Raw genomic sequence first — 11,371 nt, 5'->3', positions numbered from 1 at the left:
ACACTTGATTCAAATACTGTTCATTATGATCTGGACTAAATCCTGATTTTCTCTAGCATCCTACAATATCTGGCTACAGACCTTTAAGCCAGCATGTTGAATTTTCTCCCACTTTTCTGAGTAGGACTCAATCTGTCCTTTACCCTGAACTCTTGAAAAATAAATACAAACAATATGATGTAAACCTCAGAGTAATCACCACAGCATCTCACATAGAGACAGTCTTCATGCCTATTGCTCTGTGGGCCACTCAGAGGTCACCAGACACACTTGAGCTGCAAACCAGGAGAGTCTGTCAGATTGTCACAGCCTGCTGTCAATCTATCTGGAGATGGTTTGTCTTTGACTTCAAGAAGTCTTCTCACATGGCTACCCTCAGAACTCAGAAACTGCTTTACAATTTGTTGCAAACATTAACCATCATTTTAGTTTATATCCATAGAAATAACTGTTATTTAATACCTGATTTCTTGAACCACAGGCCTTACTTTGAGAACACACCAGCATCACCCCCTCCTGAAATGAGTTTAATGAAACTGGCCTGTTGTCAGGACACTGTAAAAAAATGAAAAATCTTCTATTCCAACTTTTAATATGTATAATATTGGAAAGTTTCAGAGGAGGGACGAACTTGTCAAGGATAGGTTTCCCCAAGATGGGTGACTTCGGCATGAACATTATTTGAAGTTAAAAGCAAATGAAACTGAAATTCTTTAGACATTTAATGTTGAAAAAAGATGATTTTATTATAGCATGGGGACAGGAACCATGGATAGAAATCTTCACTGAGACTGTAAGGAGTGATTGATTACATATATTTTATTTAGTGGAGGTTAGGGATAGCCTAAGTCTCTAAGGGATTAGGAAGCAGGGCTTTCAGGAATTAAAGGCCTAGTTGCTGTGAAGATAAGATTAGTTTTAATCTTTCATAAAACCCAAAAACTAATGCACTGAGGCAACCATGAGTTCCTTCAGGAAGGTCACATTCTGCATGTGTCAGGTATCTACGAGTGGGCTGCAAGCTGTAAGGAGATTAATTTAAGCTACATTTCTCCTGCCTTTGTTTTCTTCAGCAGCAGACTATGTTACTAGGGGAGCCTGTCCCTGGCACCCACAAAATTCTCCAAAATATGGGAAAACTGTACAATGTGTTCCTGCCAAGGACAGGCGTGAGAGGCTGAATTTAAGAGAATGGGGATGATTTTGTAGGCAATCTTCCTTGAGATTGGTCTACAGCTTTAATTTAGACCAAACAAAGGAAAGGACTGACTTGGCCAAGGAGTGGGAGCTGCAAAGCGAAACCCAGCGCTGGAGAACAGTAGGTTTTTGTCTCACTTCCCCACGGTCCTGGGGCACTGTGTGAGCACTGAGGCTCCTGTCATAGGACTGGCAGTAATATTCAGCCCCATCCTCAGCTTGGAGCCCAGTGATGGTCAGGGTGGCTGAGCTTCCAGACTTGGAGCCAGAGAATCGCTCAGGGACCCCCGAGGGTCGATTGTTATTAGCATAGATGATCATTCTGGGTGCTGTTCCTGGGAGCTGTTGGTACCAGCTCACATAATAACCATTCCCAATGTTGGAGCTGCTTCCAGTGCAGGAGATGGTGACCTTCTGGCCCAGAGCCCCGGACACAGAAGGTGGCTGTATCAGCACAGACTGGGCCCAGGACCCTGGAAAGAGTAGAGACACAGATAGGGTGATATTGGAGTCTGAACACAGGAGAAGAAACAGTCACATATCCTCCCAAGGTCCCTTCCCTTGTCCCTACATCCACATACCAGTGCAGTGAGCAAGGAGGGTAAGGAAGAGATGGGGCCAGGCCATGGTGGAGGTCACCACTGGTCTTGCTGTCTATGATGCCACAACTCAGCAGACATTCTCATCTGTCCCTTCCCCTCTTTATCCTCTGAGAGAGGGTAGGACTGTCTATGCAAATAAAACCCCAGTTCCTGATGACTCCCTAGCTCTGTGTCTGATCCCTCCTTGCTTCAATATGTCAGGAGGCTGGGCAAGGGAGGAGCTGTGTGGGGTCAGAAAGTGGGGAGGATAGAGGAGTGAGTCCTGAGTAGAGGGCACAGGCAGTGCCAGGTAGCTGGTACCAGCCCTGATCCCCCTTGAACCTCAGAAATGGGACCAGATTGCCCCCTGCTGTCCATAGACAGACGCACCATTGTGTGACAAGGTGACCAGAGCCCATCAGACACATCTTCACATCCCACAAACTGTTTTGTCCACGTTCCCTGAATTAGGGCTTGACTTGCTGTCCCTACATGTCAACTCCCATTAAGTCAGGACTCAATGTATGCCCTACTAGGAGTGTTCAGAGGGACTTTGTCCATGGCACCCTTCTCTGTCCCTGGATCAGTATTGAAATGCTGCCTATAACAAATTTCTCTAGATCAGGATCTAGTCCAGAGCAGTGCCAGGTCCCCAGGAACACGGAGTCTTTTCTGTGCAGGAGGCTGGGACTTTCCTCCTATGTGCCTTCTCCCTGTTGTTCAGAGCTCTCCATCCTCTGAGGATCCCACAAAATTGAAGAGACAGGGAATGGTTCTCTCCCGGTTGTGGGTAGAATCTCTCACATGTATTCCTACAGGGAAATACACTGAACATCTTTGTCACCTGTCATTCTTTTCACCTTCTTGAAACTACAGTTCACACACAACTGGGGCAGTGACTCCCTCCTAGGATCTGTCCTTCCAGCACAGGCAGTTGTCTGCAGGAGGCTGTGGGTGGCACTGTGAGGCGGTGGGTGGCACTGATCTCAGAGGACAAAGAGCAAACCTGATGAAAGTTCTAAGAAGAAAGAAATGACAACTGCAGGTGTTCAGACAGGGACCTAGTGAAAGAGTTCATTTTGAGTCACCACAGTGTCAACCTCATATTTAAAATGGATGTGTTATTTTATGCATAATTCCATTCAGTAAGATTGATTTAAACTCAATGGCAATGTCATTGGGAAGACGCAGGGACTATCAGTAGTGTACTTTCCCCAGATCACTACTTATTGCAGAGAGAATGTGGGTTGAATGAGTGGTTAAACACATGGATAGAAAACAGTGGATTAGGAATGTCTTCTGTTCTCAGGAGAAATAGGTGTTTATACATCTTTTCTAAAATCCCTTATTTGTATCATGTGTTTGCTCTCCCACATAGGAAAGGCCAACATTATGCCCAATGAAACCCCTTGAGTAGCCTGTTTCTATGAACTCAGAACAATCATTCTGACAAAATTACCAAACAAAGACATAGCTTCAAGGACAGAGGGATTTGGGGTCAGACCACTCTCTGGGGTAGACGCAGCTCTAGGCCCTGCAGCTGGTTCCAGGATGTTCAGGATGGACCCATTATTCATTCATCCATAACTACAGGAATGAGTTTTACAACATAAGGCCAAGTGGAGCCAGATGTTTCTGTCAAATATCCCAAATCTGAGTGGAAGTGTTGTGGCAATAAGTGGGATGGTGTCCCCATGATGACAGGTTCTGTGGCCCTGGATTGAGATACAGAACATTTCAGTAGAGTGCAACCTGGCTGGAGATGTCACTGGGTGACCGACAGATAGAATGTCCAGGCATGAGAGCACAGGGAGAGTGCGTCTCATGTCCCCCATAGGCCTTGAGCTCTAGAGGAGCAATAATAAGGCTTCTGCCCAGAATCAATGTACTGGTAACTTTCAGGCACTGACTGGAGCCCACAGATGGTCAGGGGATGAGCTGTCCATGGGAACAGAGACTTCTGCAAGGATTCGTGAACATCAGCTTCATCCCAGGAGAGCTGATGCTCAGACTCCATCCTGGCTGCCATGGTAACAGGACCCAAGTTTCACATGCTGTGTCCATGTTTCCTGTTGAAGAGGATTTTGACTTCTGGAGATTGGAACAATGAAAATGGCTGGGTGAACAGAGAATGCCCCTAGCCTCTGGAAGAACAGAGAACCTGGAGACTGCAGAGGAGTCCCAGACACACTCTTCACTCAGAGGGAGAAGAGGTGTGTGTGTGTGTGTGTGTGTGTGTGTGTGTGTGTGTGTGAGACCAAATAGGAGGCTATGTAAATTCTTTCTCCCTTGTGACTTTGAAACACCCTGAAGGATGTTTCCCCATGGAGATTCTTTTTATAAAACACTAGGGTCCTGATCATTCATTTACAGGTAAATATCTCCTAGAATTTTACCAGAAAAGGATTTACTTAGGCCAGAAGGACTCATGTGATAGCAAACCTATTAACAATTCACTGAATTAGGCATCCTTGTCTTGTTGAGTGACAAGAAACATGTTGAAGTTTATCTCTGCAGACACAAGATCTACAACTGTGGGGTTTGTGGGTGTCTGGAAGCCCTGGGTGGTGGGGGGAACACACATCTCACCTTTATGCTCCCACCTCCAAGCCAGACCCATAGTTCTCCGTATCCCCAGGTATCTACCAGGGTGTAAGAACAAGATATTGTTGATGGTTTTGTGCCTTTGTGAAAAACCACTAGAGCCTGGGAATTCATGAATTGTAGAAATATATTTCTGTGGTGGAATTACTGTCCAGAGAGTTCTTAGGAATGAGTATCTGGAGCATAAGGGAAATAATGATATATCTAAAAATATACATGTGATCCTTGTCTGTGAATACCTCCAAGACTCCCCATGGATGGGGACATCAGGTAATTATGAAGTCAGTATGAAACAATAGATCACACATGCAAATACCTAAATGTAGATGAATATATCCTTATCTGAAAATGTAATAATATTATTTTTATATATTATTGTAAAGATTTTATTTATTTATTTGCCAGAGAGAGAGATAAAGAGATCACAAGTAGGTAGAGAGGCAGGCAGAGAGAGAGGTGGAAGCAGGCTCCCTGTAGAGCAGAAAACCTGATGCTGGGCTTGATCCCAGAACCCTGATATCATAAACTGAACGGAAGAAGGAGGCTTAACCCACTGAACCACACAGGCACCCTTAATTTTCTATTAAAGAGAGAGACCTGGGGGCTCCAGAAGGGCACATGAGGTTTTGATTCCAACTCTAGATTTGTCTCAGGTCATGATCCCAGAGTCCTGAGATCCATAACCACATCAGGGGCTCACGGCTCAGCAGGAAGCCTCCTCTTCCATCTCCCACTCTCCCTGTTTGTGTTCTCTCTCTTGCTGTCTCACTCCTTGTAAATAAATAAATAAATAAATAAATAATCTTTACATAAAATAAAATAAAATACTTATATAAAGATAGAGCTCAAACTTAAGAGACAGAGGGAGAGAGTGAAGCCTTAGGATGTAAGAGCAAAGGGGAGAAGAGGAGGGAGGGTGTGAGGAATGTTGTCAGTGAGTGTCTATAGGACCTGGTCCAAGTTTATGTGTAGCTGGTTCAGATAGAAGACAATGGGCCTGTGACCAGGATTACTGTCAATATATCAGCTGTGGATATATCAGCAGTGACACAAGATAACACTTTATGGAATCAGATGATAGAATGGACTGTGGATAAATGTCCACTGGGCAGCATGATCACTGGTAGACACAGAATTTATTCCTCTTCATCTTCTCCAGATTTAGTGGTTTTGTGCATATGGTCTCTGATAGCTCATCTGTGTGCATATTCCTGGAATGGCCCCTTTTGTCTCACTTTATGTGCATCATATGACTGTTCCTTTTATCCTGTTGTAAGATAGATCATCGTGCTGAAGAGACCACCCCAGTATGTCTCTATGGGTAGGTTTCTTATTGAAAAGAGGCTCAGAGACAATATCTGTTGGCCCAAAGGTTTTTGACCCACTTCCTCCTTATCTGAGACACTGAGGAATGATAGCTACCCATTCTGCCTTGAGCTGTAGCACAGTAATCATCAGCCTTGTCCTCAGGCTACAGCCCAGAGATGAGCAGAGGCACTGCATTGGCCAAGGCATTACTGGAGCCAGAGCATTGGCTGGGGAACCCAGAGCCCTCGTCCTTATTTAAGTCTGAGTAGAAACATAGGAGAAACTGGGGAGGGTTCCCTGGCTTCCGCTGGAACCAGTATATGTTGTGGTCACTAAAACTGAAGCCACTGCTCAGGGTGCAGTTGTCTGGCCATTGTCACTGGAGATACAGAGAGGGAGGATGGCTGGGTCATCACAGCTGGGACACGTAACCTACAACAAAGTCACATATTCCTAATGGATATGGGGCAACTGGCATCTGATAAGGGATTAGATGAGGGCAGCCCACACAGCTTGGGGGGCTTCCCTGTTGCTCCAGTGCTTGTACTAACGGTGCAGTGAGAGCAGTTCATGAGGAGGAGAGGGCTCCAGTCCATGTTGGTCACAGTCCCAGAGGCCCTAGAGCTGTGGTTGGGCTCGGTCAGGTGTTTATTATCCACATTACTACCTAACTGGAAGAAGACTGTCCTTTAAATTTGACGCTATCTTTATCTGGTCCTGTCCCTTTCTGACTTATTACAAGTAACCTGAGCAAGGTATGTGGACAGAGAAATTAAAGGGACAAAGATGCTCTGAGTTTTCTGTGCGTAGAGCATTTTAGAGGAAGAAGATGCTTGGTTATAATACAGGTTTGTGAGTAACAGGAACTCTCTTGTTCCTGTTCAGACACAGTGGCTGAGACTTGAGCACTGTGTCAGGGACCAGTGCCTTCTAGAATGACTTGGTGTCATCAGGGGTTTCCTGACTGAAATTCCCACAAGAAAATCCACCAGAGGCATGTCGCCCCCAGCTGGTTACGTGTCCATCTGCAGGCACCTTGGAAGCTCCTGTGGACTCTGCTACTGTCCTTGTCAGTGTCCTTGTCACTGTCACTCAAAAAAGTGGGAGGGGTATGCCTGAGTGGCAACCAACATAGTCAGGTTGAATGATTGATGTTTGTCCCTCCATGTAGAATTGGGAATCTAGGGATTTCATAGAGAACATTTACATGAAATAAATAATACCTTCTGCTTGCTTTTTAATCTAGCATCATAAAGTTTGTGCTCATGCTGTGCCCAGTTTCCTGTTGGCTGTGATGTGTGGGTCCCTGGCAGGTGTGCCTCATCATAGCCACCAGACAGATGTACTCTTTGAAAAATAAGAAAACTTGTAGGCAGATGTACTTTCTGAAAAACAAGAAAACTGTACTGTCTGAAAAGAAAGAAAAACAACTTCTATTTTGAAATTATTTTCAAAATAATTTCTGTGGATTTTATGCCTCCCTTGTAGATGTTCAGCTTCAAAATTTGAAAGAATGTCAACTCAATTTGGGAGTCAAACTGGGTTTTTAATTAAGCCCCTAACACCATAAAGATACTGTGCCACATCATTGATGGTTCTCTGTCCTGACCAAGGCAAACTGCTGATACTCCATGTGACTGAGGACATTCCCACAACAATAAGCACGTACGAGTCTTAGCACGACAACCAAAACTCCCCACTTTAAAGACCAACCTCAATTTTCACATCACCACAGAAGGATGGTTCCATTCCTCCTGATTCCTGCAACCGAGGAACAAGGTAAGGGGTACCTTCACGAGAAGCTACCCCTGTGTCATTCCCACCTGTCTTTCTCTGGGCACAGGAAATGACTACTGTGGAGGAGGGAAGGCTCCTTTTGATGAGGAAGATGTCCCTGCCAGACTGCACAGGATAGAGTCTCCCCATAGGAACAGTCCAGATGAGATCTGTGGGCATATCTCAGACATGGAAGAGGTAGAGCTCACATTTAGTGCTGAGAGAAACTCCTCAGTGAGGGTGTATGACCCCTCCACTACCACAGATATCCCCTGAACTACACACTGTGTAATGACCAGTTGCTCTGGCCATGACTATTTTAACCTGCAAGACTCATTGGAAGTCCAAATTCATGAGAACCATCAAAAAGAGCTTTCATCAAAGTCCTGAAGTATTCCAAAATTTGTTGAGCTTCTGTGATATGTGATATGATCCCATCAACATATGCTCAGGGGCACTTCCAACCACAGAAGCTGTCCAGTGTGGGAGAGTGATTCCCCACCCTGGAGTGTCCAATATTACACAGTTTTCAAACATTCATATTCAGGAGGACCATTTTTCTTCACTTCACAGTTGCAGAAAATGTAAACCTTACAAGGTTCTGTGTTGTTCTCACCAATCAGCATTTACTGGGGGAGATTCCATCGTTGAACTTGGGAAGGCATCCAGTTCTTCCTTCTCCTAATGAGATTGAGGAGTAGCAGAGTAGAAAGGGCAGGGCAAATAGGATGGGTATGGAGCTGTGCTGTAGAAGTAATATCTCCAGAGATGCTTCAATTTTAAATGCCTGCTGGGTTACAGGAATGGGAGGGATGGGACATTAGAAGGAGGAGCCCCAAGTGCTCCTGAGAGGTGTATGGCCAAGACTTCAATTAGTGTTGATGAAACATACAGATCTCCAGGGTGTGAGGTTACTGGGGGAGGGACAGAAGGTGGTTTGGGTTAGCCCAGGATAGTCCCCCTGAGAGAGACATGGAGTCACTGACACACTACCTTTGTAAAGTCTCCTTGTTATAGGAAGGTAAAGAAATTCCAAGCCTTAGAGAGTATCCAAGATGTAACTCTCTGCAGAGCATAAAGTAATTGAGATTTATGCACCCAGAGACTTGCACTGTTGATTAGGATGAACCAAGGGACACATGGTGTAGCTAGAATATGGAAAAGAGGAACAACCAAGGTGCTCCTAGGGACCACTTCCACACACCACTTCAGCCATTTACCTGTGCATAAAGAAGTGGAAACGTGAATGGCCGAGGCTTGTGTGGGATTCCCCAGAGTTAGCTTCCTGCAACAGTGGATGGTGACACAGCTCCCTTGTATGTCCATGTCCCTGTATCCATAACTTGTCGAATTGCAACTTATTTTCTTTTTCTCTATATGTCCATAGACGCTGAGTATTCTCAGCCTCATCAGCATTGTGACATAAGCCTCAGATCTCCTTGATATGAAGAAGAAATATGGTTCTTACAACTGATTCAGTGATTAGTGAGCCTGATGCTGGGTGTCCGGTGCACACAAGGAAGGAATGCACATAGGCACATCTTTTGTTAGAGAGGGATCTGTTGTTCATCACCTTGGAATTATAGAGACCTACTTACTCTGGGCCCCATGGGAAAACAAAAACAAAAACAAAAACAAAAGAGTTACCAGGAAAGAAGGAAATGAGGAAAAAAATCAGTACCCAGAGAAAAATTGGAATGAGCAGATGCAGAAATAAAGTGTCTGACTCTTCATACTGGACCCTGAGAAATGAACATGGGTCATGTTGGACACAGTGACCCACCATAAGTGCTCAGAGCACCCAGGTCTCGAAGTCAAACACAGATGCTGGGCTGACGAGGGTGGGGACAGTCACCTCCATCATGTCCATAGTCTTTGTGAAGTCGTACTTTGCTCTAAAACCTGATTTATTCCTATGGAGACAGTGATATCTGTGTTAGAAGTCATTAGTCATGGAGCAACTGAACCATGTACAGTAAATGAGAGGGTATTTTCACATGCAAAGGGCCTAGGAAGGGAAGTTGACAGAAGACATTTCAACATATGTTACTTGGTGTAGCCTTGGTAACAGGCAGGGCAGGGGTGACTGCAGCATGCAGGGACAGCACTGGGGAGGTTTTAGTCTCACTTCCCCCAGATTCTGGAAGATATTTTCCATATGACAGCTGCCTTGGAAAATATCATGAAAAGAGTCTTCCTCATCCACATGCTGTAGCCCAGAGATGAGCAAAGCCCTGCATGGGCCAAGGCATCTTTATAGCGAGAGAAGCAGGTGGGGACCCCGGAACCCTGGTGCTAATCTGAGTTTGTTTAATAGTATAGGAGACTTCAGAAAGAACTCCCTGGCTTCTGCTCATATCAGATGATATAGTATGCCCCAACATTGAAGTCACTGCTCTGGGTAGAGGTGAGTCCATCCGTTTTTTCCAGAAATGCAGAGAGGGAGTTCACCTTGGTCAGCACAAGCTGAGAGAGGTGACCTACAATCACAGACACTCATGGGTGATGGCGCAAGAGAACGTGTAAACTTTCTCACTCTCTGTATCCCTACAACTGTAGGGCTGTCTTGTGTCCCTGAGGCCTGTCCCTATCTGTGCCAAGAGAAAGCAAAACAAGGACTGAAATCCTGGGACACGGTGAAACAGGCCCTAGTTCCCACAGTGGTCTGGTCTGTGGGAGGACCCCTTTTCCCACCACCCTCTGATACAGGATGGGCTGTCAATTTAAATAGGTCCATCCATTGGCTGACCCGACTCTCCCTGAACCCTGGTGTTAAACCTCAGCTCTCACCACATACTGAGGATGGGTGTTGGCCTCCTCCCTGGGCAGAGCCCTGGGAAGTAGCACGTAGTTCTAGGAGCACGTAGATATCTGCTGATACACACAAAGGTCCCTGCTCTGGAGACCCTGCCAGACCTGAGAGGAAGCAGATACTGTGGCCCTATCAGGGAACATAAGACATAGTCTCTATTCTCAGGCTTTTCTGAGATAAAGCTCCTCCTTGAGCCTCTGTGGAAGGACCACAGTCCCGTCCCACAGCAACCCCCACAGGTTACAGGGCATGCCTTTCACTAGACCCAAAGCACTGAGAGCCCAGCTGGAGCCCAGCTGGTTTTTGCAGCTCACCAGGTTAAGGTAGCAGGGACTCCCAAGGCAATGTGTGCAGTGGCTACACCCCCCCACACACACACACACACTTTGTTGGAGAACAAATGCTGAGGGCTCAGGGGCTCCGTCATTCATTGAGGTGGGTAACTTACTGTGCTTACTACTTAACTCACATCTGATGTCCCTGGATATTCATGACCTCAAAGTCTTTCCACTAGTGTCCTTATGATACACCTTAACTATGAATTGAGATTTGTGAAGGGCAGAGAAATCCTGGCCATTCTGAAGCCCCCAGACTCTGTTGCAGAGGACAAGTATCTGGAAATATGTCACTCCCATCAGCAGGAGTCACTGATATTATTTCCATTAACCTCATAGGTCAGTATCTTCATATAAATCTGTCTCTGTGTTTGACGGTCCATCTGTCCTTGCCTGGACATAGGCTAGGATGACAACTCATGGTGATGGAGGAAGAGACTTGATACAGTCATGTGAGTCAGTGTTTTGTACTCATGTGGTTTCTGGGTACCCCATATGCAAGAAGTCTCAGTTCACTAGGGACAATGCTTGGTCAATTATGTAACACTCAGTAGAGTATTTTCCTAGTTGCCTTAGCCAGAGCCCTGTCCCTTCTGGACAAGCTCATCAGTGCTACCTACTGAACCCAGAGCACAGCACAATAATAGTCACCCTCAACCTCATCCTGCAGGCCAGAGATGATCAGAAGTCCTGCATTGGCCAAGGCATCTCTGGGGCCAGAGAAGCAGCTGGGTAAAACCTGAGTTTTACCTGACACT

General features: G+C 45.6%; 1 gene segment (V, D, J or C); it reads right to left on the bottom strand.

The window, feature by feature from the left end:
* Positions 1-1,230: 1,230 nt before the first annotated feature.
* LOC116882718 lies at positions 1,231-1,852 on the bottom strand. The segment is given in 2 exon segments: positions 1,231-1,670; positions 1,779-1,852. Coding segments are annotated over 2 exon segments (486 nt in total).
* Between the last annotated feature and the right edge of the window lie 9,519 nt (positions 1,853-11,371).

This window comes from Lontra canadensis, unplaced genomic scaffold (genome assembly GCF_010015895.1).
Source record: "Lontra canadensis isolate GAN:19392208 unplaced genomic scaffold, GSC_riverotter_1.0 scaffold87, whole genome shotgun sequence".
Classification (NCBI taxonomy): Eukaryota; Metazoa; Chordata; class Mammalia; order Carnivora; family Mustelidae; genus Lontra; species Lontra canadensis.
Note: the sequence above shows the minus strand (reverse complement) of the source record. Positions and strands in the feature narration are given on the sequence as shown.